Source organism: Nicrophorus vespilloides, unplaced genomic scaffold (genome assembly GCF_001412225.1).
Source record: "Nicrophorus vespilloides isolate i.1.1-1 unplaced genomic scaffold, Nicve_v1.0, whole genome shotgun sequence".
In the NCBI taxonomy this organism is placed as follows: domain Eukaryota; kingdom Metazoa; phylum Arthropoda; class Insecta; order Coleoptera; family Silphidae; genus Nicrophorus; species Nicrophorus vespilloides.
This window is the reverse complement of record NW_017095997.1, coordinates 715-10,432: the sequence shown is the minus strand read 5'-3', so window position 1 is coordinate 10,432 and position 9,718 is coordinate 715. Positions and strand designations below refer to the sequence as shown.

The 9,718-nt window shown below is 37.3% G+C and overlaps 4 protein-coding genes across 4 annotated transcripts in view; 2 read left to right on the top strand and 2 right to left on the bottom strand.

Moving 5' to 3' along the window:
* The window catches only part of LOC108569106 (pyruvate dehydrogenase [acetyl-transferring]-phosphatase 2, mitochondrial), an 8,563-nt gene extending 3,513 nt beyond the window's left edge, over window positions 1-5,050 (top strand). Inside the window, exons 2-5 of the mRNA XM_017930527.1 lie at window positions 3,292-3,436; window positions 3,498-3,745; window positions 3,824-4,040; window positions 4,099-5,050. Coding sequence (XP_017786016.1) covers window positions 3,292-3,436; window positions 3,498-3,745; window positions 3,824-4,040; window positions 4,099-4,793 — 1,305 coding nt within the window. The 3' untranslated portion in view covers window positions 4,794-5,050. The remainder of the gene's footprint in view (window positions 1-3,291; window positions 3,437-3,497; window positions 3,746-3,823; window positions 4,041-4,098) is intronic.
* Window positions 821-2,220, bottom strand: LOC108569107. Its single transcript, XM_017930528.1, has 2 exons — window positions 1,999-2,220; window positions 821-1,939 (listed from the first exon to the last, which is right to left on the bottom strand). The coding sequence occupies exons 1-2, from the start codon at window positions 2,035-2,037 to the stop codon at window positions 860-862; spliced, it is 1,119 nt and encodes a 372-aa protein (XP_017786017.1). The 5' UTR covers window positions 2,038-2,220; the 3' UTR covers window positions 821-859.
* A 1,181-nt stretch (window positions 5,051-6,231) lies between the features above and the next one.
* LOC108569104 (H/ACA ribonucleoprotein complex subunit 3) lies at window positions 6,232-6,794 on the bottom strand. The gene is made up of 3 exons (XM_017930523.1): window positions 6,642-6,794; window positions 6,470-6,512; window positions 6,232-6,405 (listed from the first exon to the last, which is right to left on the bottom strand). Exons 1-3 carry the CDS (start codon window positions 6,693-6,695, stop codon window positions 6,308-6,310), a joined length of 195 nt encoding a protein of 64 aa, XP_017786012.1. The 5' UTR covers window positions 6,696-6,794; the 3' UTR covers window positions 6,232-6,307.
* A 948-nt stretch (window positions 6,795-7,742) lies between these two features.
* On the top strand, window positions 7,743-9,428 carry LOC108569100. The gene has a single exon (XM_017930519.1). It carries the CDS (start codon window positions 7,743-7,745, stop codon window positions 9,426-9,428), a length of 1,686 nt encoding a protein of 561 aa, XP_017786008.1.
* The last annotated feature ends 290 nt before the right edge of the window (window positions 9,429-9,718 follow it).

Below are 9,718 nucleotides of genomic sequence, written 5' to 3'. Positions count from 1 at the left end.
CTCAAGTTTCTGCCCGAACCTTTGGCTCGCATAATCGAAGCCGTCCTGAAGTTCATCCCGCGTTTATCATCTCTCTTCGCAGGTAGAGAAAAACGCTCTTTGGAGAGTCGCGAAGCCAAATTGGCACCTTTTCTGGATTTGGTTTTAAGGAATCTTTACATTAACTTTGACGCATTCGCATCGCACAGCAAATTCAGCCGAGCTCTCCCGGCCATCGGGAATCATCTGATGGAAATCTTGCAAATACCAAGCGAGAATGTTCAGAAGATTTTAGAAATCTTTAGGGAAAATTTGGCTGAGGTTGTCGAGCACGTCAACGCGGATTTCGGCTTTAAACTGTTGGAATACCAAGACGGTGTTTTTAATGTGAATCGAGAATTCGCTGAAAACATGTTGATTTTATTAAGTAACAGCGTTTATCAACATCTGGAAAGCTTTGAGCCTGGTTTGTTGAAGGTTCTGAAGGGTTACGACGTGGAGAGACGCGGGAAATTCGTTATCGATCGTTTGGACGGTTTGCGAATTTAAGTTTAGTTTTTTTTCGTTCTAGTGTAAATAAAGGCGTAGTCGTAGTCATTTTCGCAACTCGTTTTTGATTCTTTGACCTTCCGCGACCCGCCCATCGCTATCGATGCGATTACTTATTGTTAATTGCTCAAATTAACGCCGTTGTGATTGAATTTGTGTTAATAAATCATTAGATCCTCGATTTATGATCGTCTTTTTGTTTTAGCTACTTGATTAATTTTCTAAATTTTTTATCGTTTAATTATTATATTTGTTGCACAGAAATATAACTACAATTGCAATAGATACATTTGCTTCTTACTTTTTTATTGATTAAACTATATAAATGTTTCTAAAAATTGTTGTTGGCAATGAGTGGTAGAGCTCTGAAGGCGAGTTGCTGTTCGTAATTGGGGAAGATCTTGTTGATGAGACCACCGATCATCGCTCCAGCCGTGAGCAACATATCCTTCAAGTATCCCTCGGTCAATTTGTTGAGCGATATCGTGATGGAATTCAAGAACTTCTTCAGAGTTTTGTTGATGGAAGTGGTGAGTTTCTGGAAGAATGTCAACTCTTTGATCTCTTCAACCTCCCTGCTCATCCGCTTCAACGCGACATCGTCGGTGATGGCTCTGTCCAAGAATGTATCCACGATTTTGACTATGGAATTCAAGAGTTTCTCAATTTGCAAGACGGCTACGTTGACGGTGCTCGCGTAGACACTCTCGAAGAAGTCCTCCGGTTCACCATCTCTGTACAAAGATTTCGCAGCCGAAATGGCCTCTTCTGCGGATCTGTGCACGATGTCCTTCATGGAAACAGCCAAAGTTGAGACTGCTTCTTTCAACGGTTTCAAGATTTGCTCCAAAACTGTCGCGTTTTGTTGCACGAGCGCTGCTTTGGTTTCCAGCGCGAAGACTTTCGGACGCACCAGGATTTGCGCTAAGATTCTATCTAAAGGAATGCTTGTAGCCAACACCTGCTTCTTGATTTCCGGATAGAAAGTGCTGTTCTTGAAGTCCACGTACTTCCTAACCACGTACCCGAGGATCTTATGATGCGCAAAGAACTTGGCTACTTGCAATTCCTTCACCTTCGTGGTGATCTCATTGAAGGCGTCCAAATTCACCTGCAACTTATCGCCTTCGATGTACAGCAGGTCGCATTCGAACAGATTGTTAGCGCTCTCGATAACGTCCAGAATATTCCCATTGCTGTTGGCTACCAATTCACCAACGTCAACTAAAGAAGTGTTGTAGCTGCTCAAGATTATATCCAGCAAATTGGAGTTTATCGATGGCAAATTGAACATGCTCAGTTTGTCGTTGATGTAGCCGAAATCGAAGTTGAAATTCTCGAATTTCGTTTTTATCGCCGCGATGATTCGATCTCTAATCGCTTCATTATTTGTAAAAGCGCTCGTCGAAACCTACAATTAATTAACTTTTGAAAAACTATTTGTGAAAATGGTTTTTGAAGTAGACTTACCGCGCACAGGGTGAAAACGCAGAACAGTTTCAAGTGCATCGTGTCTGTGGAACAAAGCTAATGATGACTGGAGATGAATTCTCCGGATGGAAATTGAAATTTATTCGTTATCTCGTTTCGAGGAAATCCTCCGGTAAATATTTTTTTCGGCCAGGGTAATTTCTTTCTTAATGCACGCGCAAACAATGAATATCCATGAAAAAATTGTGTCAAAACGTCGTCCTTGAGTCACGACAATGTTAATATTTGAGATCAGCTTCAGGATAACAATTTTTCACTGTGAATTCAAGCTCCTTTTTTTTTTCTATTCTGTCTAAAATCTAGAATTTATTTATTCTATATAGCTTTAGTTTTTAAACACATTACACCAGCGGTCGGGGAACCGGGGTAAATTTCCCAAAATGGGGTAAAAATGAAATTTTTCTAATTTCATCTTACGAAACTCAGAAAGCGGTTCTCTGACTACTTTTCAGATTTTGATGTTCAAACTGTGGATTGGGTTGTAAATCCTTTTAAATGTGAAATTACTAACATACCAGAAGAACCTCCAGGTTAGGCAGAGGCAATTCTTGAAGTTCCATCCAATACTGTATTCAATTTGAGACCAAAACAAATCTTGTCGTCTTTTTGGTTGTCAAAGGCTGAAAAGGCTTTCAAAATTACACATGAGGAGGCGGTAAAAAAATTGCTGCCATTTTCAACAACCTACCTTTGTGAACAAGGCTTTTCCACTCTAATGAACATAAAAAACGAAAAACAGAAATCGATTAAACGCCGAAGACTGTATTCAAATTGCTCTTACATCAAAAAGTCCCAATTTTGAAGTAATTATATCAAACATGAAGCAACATCATGTTTCCAAAACCTGAAGGTGGAAAGTTTTCAATTAATTTTTGTTTGTTCGAATTTAAGAATTTTATTTTGTTTATCTATTACTATTTGTTACTATTTTCATGTAACTTTTTTTTTAATAAATATGTAAATGTAAATTAATTCAATAAATAATGTTTATTTAAAATTTACATTGATTGTTTCATGAATTCAGAATGGTTGGGGTAATGGTTAAAAAAGTTCCCCGACCGCTGCATTACACCAATCAATGCTGTTATTATTAAAATATAGAACTTAATAATTTGACTCAACAGTGAAGAACATATTTCATATTGTAATAAATTGGACACAACACATCCAAAGTAACAAGAATGCTTTTGGTTGTTTATCATATAAAGTTACTGTTAAGTTTAAATAATGACATTGTATGATTATATCGATTATGATTTGTATGTCTTTCAGGTAGATTCGATTCTTCGCGCCAACGAGTACAATCACGAGTTCTCTTCGGGGACGACGTCGGTGAAGTCTTACGATTCGAATCAACTAGCATCTAATAACCCCATCGAGGACACTCGCTCGGAAGCTAGCTGCCTGCTGACCACCGGTAACGTACACGCTGTCTGTCTTGTTTTTGATGTTCTGATTGGTCTGTTTTGTCCAAAAAGGTTTACTTGTGGGCGTGTTCGATGGACACGGAGGCGGAGCTTGCGCGCAGGTCATCGCCAAGAGGTTGTTCCATTACATCACCGCCTGCCTCCTGCCGCCGGACAGCCTGAAACAATACTCGGCTTCGTTGCAGACCCCATCGCCGCTGGACCTGATCAAATCCTACAACGACAAAGTGCAATTCGTCGACGACGTCAGGGACATTTATAGGAATAGTTTTTTACAGTTTTTGCGCGACCTGAATGATGTGAGTTTTCACCAATCTTGTTATTATTATCAAAGTATTTCTACAAGTACTTGACGAAAAAACTGGGTTTGGTTTCAGTTGAACGACAAGAAGAATTTCGAAATGCATCGAGCCTTGGAGGACGCCTTCCTGCGGTTGGACAACGATTTGTCGCGTGAGGCGTTACCTAAGGATGATGGAAAGGTCAACATGAAGACGCTTTCCGTGGCTATGACTGGATCGGTGGGTTGCGTGGCTCACATAGATGGTGCTCACATGCACGTCGCCAATGTAGGAGATTGCAACGCCGTTCTAGGTAATTTACTTGATGGTTTTAATCTTGTCGATGTTAATGTGGTTTTTTGTTATGGTAGGTGTTAGAACTGATACGAATTCGTGGATCGCCAAGAAGTTGACGTTGGAGCACAACACGTTCAATCAGGCGGAGGTGGATCGCATCGTGAAGGAGCATCCGCACAACGAGAGCAACACGGTGATCAAGATGGAAAGGTTGCTCGGTCAGTTGGCACCTCTTCGCGCTCTAGGCGACTTCAGGTACAAGTGGAGCAAAGAGATCATGTCTTCGATAGTCACCAAATACTTCGGGGATCAGATGGTGCCACCGAACTACTACACCCCGCCCTACCTCACCGGTAAACCGGATGTGATCTACCATAGGTTGACGCCGCGCGATAAGTTCCTGGTGCTCGCCACGGACGGCCTCTGGGACATCATATCACCGTTGCAAGTAGTCCGACTGGTGGGTGAGCACATGAGCGGTAAAGTCACGCTCAGTCCTCTGAAGTTGCCCAGGAAGAACATGAAGCTGTGGGAGATCAACGAGATGCTGCTGCAGCGCAAGGAAGGTCTCAAAACGAAACCCAAAGACACGAACGCCGCCACCCATCTGATCAGGAACGCTCTGGGCGGAACGGAGTACGGGATAGATCACGGGAAGTTGTCGCAACTGCTCAGTCTTCCTGATGACGTGGTGCGCGTCTTCAGAGATGATATAACCATCACCGTCATCTACTTCGATTCGGAATTTCTGAGGCACTGTCCCGTCTGATCCGTTTTCTTTCAATATATATATATGCAGCTTCAATTTGGTTTCCGATCGCCTTTGTATATATATTTTTTATGTATAAATTTACGTTAATTCATGTATTCACTAGTTCAATTCGACACAATGAAGAAACAAAAGGAAAAAATTGGAGAGATAAACTTGGCAGTATTTAATTTATTGTTTGTTTGTTTCGCGCTGCTCCTATACTATACTACTATTATTATATATATATACGATTTATTATATAAGTTCAAACCAAATTGTACATTACCTGTTTATAACGAAAACGTACATACTCAATATAAAGAGAATTATATTATTTTCCACTTAGATTCACATTTACAATTCCCAATCTCCTTATCATACCATCATTCATTGATAAATTCAAACCATTAAGTGAAGATCAAGACATTCCATTATTTAGTTAATACAAACAAAAGAAGCAATCTTCGATATTGATTGATGAATATAACAAACATTTGTTTTTTTGAAATTTCTTTGTTTTCTCTTCAATTGTTTACTTTTTCATTTACGATTAATGCAAGTGCATGGATTGCGTGAAGAACACGAGGTGATCAGGCAAGAAAACAATGAACAATTCAATCTTTGTGCTTACATTTGACCTCTCAGGGTCAAAAGATTTAAGCTATTTATACATCGCAGCAATCGCTATATACTTGATTTAAATCAATTAAAATAATTAACACTAATGATTTGAAAAGTATGCACTTTTGTTGTAATGCACAAAAAAACGAAAACTATATTGTAAATTTTAAACAAATTTAATAGTTTTCTTTGTCTATATTCAAATTGTTTGTTATTTTTGTTATAATAGAGTAAACATAGCTCTTATCCAATAAAATTAGAACTGAAATTAGGTAATTTAAATGAATAATTTAGTTAATAATTATTTCTAATTAAAACTTTCAATCAGCGCAAAAAATCATTGAACTACAAGCTTTGAAGAAGAATCAATAAATGTCACTCAAAATAAATAAGATTTATTAAAATGCGTTAGAAGTTTGAACGTTTAATAACTATAACCAATTACTAAATCTTAATTGCAAACTAAATATGTTATTGGTGGATGTACAGGAGGAAACAAAGAAATAAAATTGTAATAAAATAAGTTTATGTTACATTGTACACTTTTCTTTGTCTATATTCAAATAGTTTGTTATTTTTGTTATAATAGAGTAAACATTAGCTCTTATCCAATAAAATTAGAACTCAAATTAGGTAATTTAAATGAATAATTTAGTTAATAATTATTTCCAATTAAAATTTTCAATCAACAAGCTTTGAGGAAGAATCAATAGATGTCACTCAAAATAAATGAGATTTATTTAAATGCGTCTTGATATTTTATAACTATATAGTGGTAATTTCATTATCATTGAAACAAAGAAATAAAATTGTAATAAAATAAGTTTATGTTACATTGTACACTTTATTAACTTATCGAATTATATATTGTAAAAGGCCTTAACATTAATGATAGCATCGAAATGCTATACTTAATAAACTGGAGTTGGTTTTTGTGTCATCAGGATGCCGAACCTCTGTTTGACTGTTATCCTTTCCCTGGAGTATTTGTCTTCAGGCGAGAAACGAGCTAAAAATTAACACAACAGATTAACATTGAAATCTCAGATAATTGTTTACACAATGTGTTTTACCTGGATGAGCTGAGGAAGTGGGATTACCTGCTGGATCAACCTTCTACAAAAACATAAGAAAATAGCATTAACATTTATAATACACAATTAAAATCAAGTGATCCACAATGCTTGTTTCCATAAACATAACCTCAAAAACTTAAAGTGAACTATAAACTGAGCGTTAACTTACCTTCAGCGTGTACACGCGTTTGCCTTCTTCGTTCAAGTAATACATGAGATACATTTTGTGTAAAGTTTAGGGGTTTCCCACAAATATTCTTTTTTAAAAAAGAAAGCACGTGGTGCACTAGACGAGATCAAAACAACGAATACACGAAAATTCCAAATGTAGCAGCGACCTCGTGTGGACAAAGATCTGACTTGTAAATTATATACCTCTGAGCGTTCCTGCTCTCCTGCTGCTGCATTTTAAAATTTATCATCCTAAGCAATTTCAAAACGAAAAACATTTTAAAGTTTTCTCTCTTTATTAATTAAAATCGATGATTTATTTATTTTTTAAAAAAAGGGTCTTCCTGTTTGATTTTAAACAGCAGAGTTTTGGTGTATATTTGGTTGCATACAACACACTTTAAAATTTTATTTTACTTATTTGCTTTGCTCTATTAAATACATTTATAATTGTAATCTATTGATAAGAAAATATGTAGTTAAAATAATTTTATAATCAAGATATAGGTGATTAATTAGTAGATTTTTTGTTATTTGAAATTTGTTAAAAATCTCTTTAGAATTTACTGAATAACACGAAAACTTTTTATTTATTTTACAATTATATGAAAATAAGTCATTTATTACGCATCTTTTAATATAAGTACGATTACGTAATGTTAATTAATGAGTGAGATATGATGGATTTTCAATTTATTTTTCAGCTTCGACGTTTTATTTAATTACTCGATAACTACGTTTGTTAATTTCATTACAAAAGACGCAAATTAAACATAAAAGTATGACAATTTAGATGAGCTTACTGGTAGATCTGTGTTTTTCACCATTTTCCTGTAATAAGTTATCATTTTTCATCTAATTATAACAGATTTACTTAATAAAATTCTTCTAGAACAAACCTGATTATTCAGTTATGAATTAGATATGTTGAAAGTTGTTATTAAATTAATTATGATTTGTGAAGTTTTTTTTTTCTGTTTCTTCTAGTTGTTGCTGTGATATAATGAATGTAGTTGCGTAATGATCGAAACTTTTCTTCGCCCAAATTGCTTCGTAATTCGATATAAATTGTGGACGGAGTGTAAACCAAGGAAACAGAATGATTGTTCTGATCTTTGCGATTGGCAGCGTTTCCGCTGGAATTCCGCTTCCTAACGATACGCGAACCGAAGACTTCAGAACGGCGATCCACGAAAAACCGCAAATAAGATGGATGGATTTGATTCTGTGCGATCTGAGCGAAAACAGGAACGGACCTTTTCCACTGAACGTGCTTATCGATGAGGTGAGCAAAGTGATGGACGCTCCAACGTCCGTTCAGTATTTCAGCAAGAACTGCGAGGCTTTAGCAAAGTCGAGGGTGAAGCAGAGATTCGAGTTCGTGAAAGTGTCGAATATCCGAGCTGTTAATTCCGTGCTGGAGAGTTGCAACAAGAGCAGAAGTACGACGCGATTTCGGAGGTACGTCTTGATGATCGATCAATTCTTGCGTGAAGATTTCACAGGTATTAAACCGGCGTTTCGTAAACTGTGGAATTGTCACATTTGGAACAGCAACATCTTCTTTATTTACAATAGAACCGTGCACGATATTATTTACAACCCGTTCTTGGATAAGGTCATCGCGTTGGCGTCCAGTAAAGAGGTGATGAATCAGTACGATAAATTTAAGAATCTCCACAAGTATAGCATTCGCGTTTCGATGATGAGCGATTATCCAAGAAGTGTTTACAACGATGGCGTCTATAACGGTAACTACATCAAGATTTTGCGCGACATTGGGAAGATCATCAACGCGAATTTCATCATTCGCCCTGAGAAATCCTTTAACACGTCTATTCTTAGCGTGAAGAGCGGCGAATCCGAGTTCTGCTTCATCGGACAATTCTATGGTATTTACGATAACGTCAAGTACACTGAACCGTTCAAGAGAGATGATATAATGCTTCTGGTGCCGAGCGCTAAAGAAGTGCCGCAGTTCATGAAGTTCGTCCTGATCTTCAGCCCAAAATCCTGGTGCCTCATCCTCACTTTAGCCATCGTCTTCGCCTTAACCTTCTTGCTCATAGAGCGTAGATCTCCCATATACTTAGCCTTCAACGTCTTCGCCGTATTAATAAACGCAAACGGCGTTGTTAAATTCCAAAGATTCAAGCTGCTCTCACGAATGTTCCTCATCGGTTTAACGTTCTACTCGATGATCATAGCAAACGTCTTTTCATCAGCGATTCTGGGCAACATGTTTTCTAAAACGTACTACCCCGAACTGAACAGCTTGAAAGATATCAAGGCTTCGAACGTGTCCATCTGCACCATCACCGAAATCGTCCACATGATCCCGGACGAATTCAAAGAGCAATTGGTTGTATTGTCCAGGTACGATTTTCTGTACAGCGTCGACAAAATGAACAAATCTTGCGCCTTCGCCATGATGCGAAGCTACGCCGAGAGTTACGTGAGGAACTTCATCAAAGCGCACGGGAAGAGCTGTTACCACATCATGACGGAGAGTTTCGTGCCAGGATTCGAGTCGTTCATGTTCCAGAAGTCCTCGCCGTACATCTACAAGATCAACGAACTGCTGAAGAGCATCGAAGAAAGTGGTTTGTTCCTCTACAACGAGAGAAACATCAAAGACAAATCCGATCATCCCATAACTTCAGTCGCCGAATTTACCACCCTCAATTTGTACCACTTAAGCCCAGTCGTAGCCATACTCTTCGCCGGATACACTCTCAGCATAATAGTCTTCATTTTAGAGCACACAATCCACAAATTCAAATAATTAAAATTTCATAAAATTGATGATTGTAAATGTTGTATTTGTGGAGAAATTTATTGAAATATGAAGACGCGTTTTCATGATTGTAAGTATTGTAATTACGAAGAAATTGTATCAATTTTGAGAATTAATTACAGGAAAACTAATTGGGACACAATTATAACAATACACTTCTTTTATTCTTTATACTTTTAGCTTTAATAATCATTTTCATATATGATTGTAGATGTTGTGGTTGTGGAGAAATTTATTTAAATATGAAGACGCGTTTTTATGAAACAATGATTGTATGT

What these genes read in the sequence shown, in the direction of transcription:
- LOC108569107 (XM_017930528.1), bottom strand. Translation starts at nt 2,037, where the DNA reads ATGCACTTGAAACTGTTCTGCGTTTTCACCCTGTGCGCG. An exon ending in GCGTTTTCACCCTGTGCGCG is followed by an intron (nt 1,940 to 1,998) that starts GTAAGTCTACTT and finishes AATTAATTGTAG; the next exon opens with GTTTCGACGAGCGCTTTTAC.
- LOC108569104 (XM_017930523.1), bottom strand. Translation starts at nt 6,695, where the DNA reads ATGTATCTCATGTATTACTTGAACGAAGAAGGCAAACGCGTGTACACG. An exon ending in AACGCGTGTACACGCTGAAG is followed by an intron (nt 6,513 to 6,641) that starts GTAAGTTAACGC and finishes ATGTTTTTGTAG; the next exon opens with AAGGTTGATCCAGCAGGTAA. An exon ending in CACTTCCTCAGCTCATCCAG is followed by an intron (nt 6,406 to 6,469) that starts GTAAAACACATT and finishes GTTAATTTTTAG; the next exon opens with CTCGTTTCTCGCCTGAAGAC.
- LOC108569100 (XM_017930519.1), top strand. Translation starts at nt 7,743, where the DNA reads ATGATTGTTCTGATCTTTGCGATTGGCAGCGTTTCCGCTGGAATTCCG.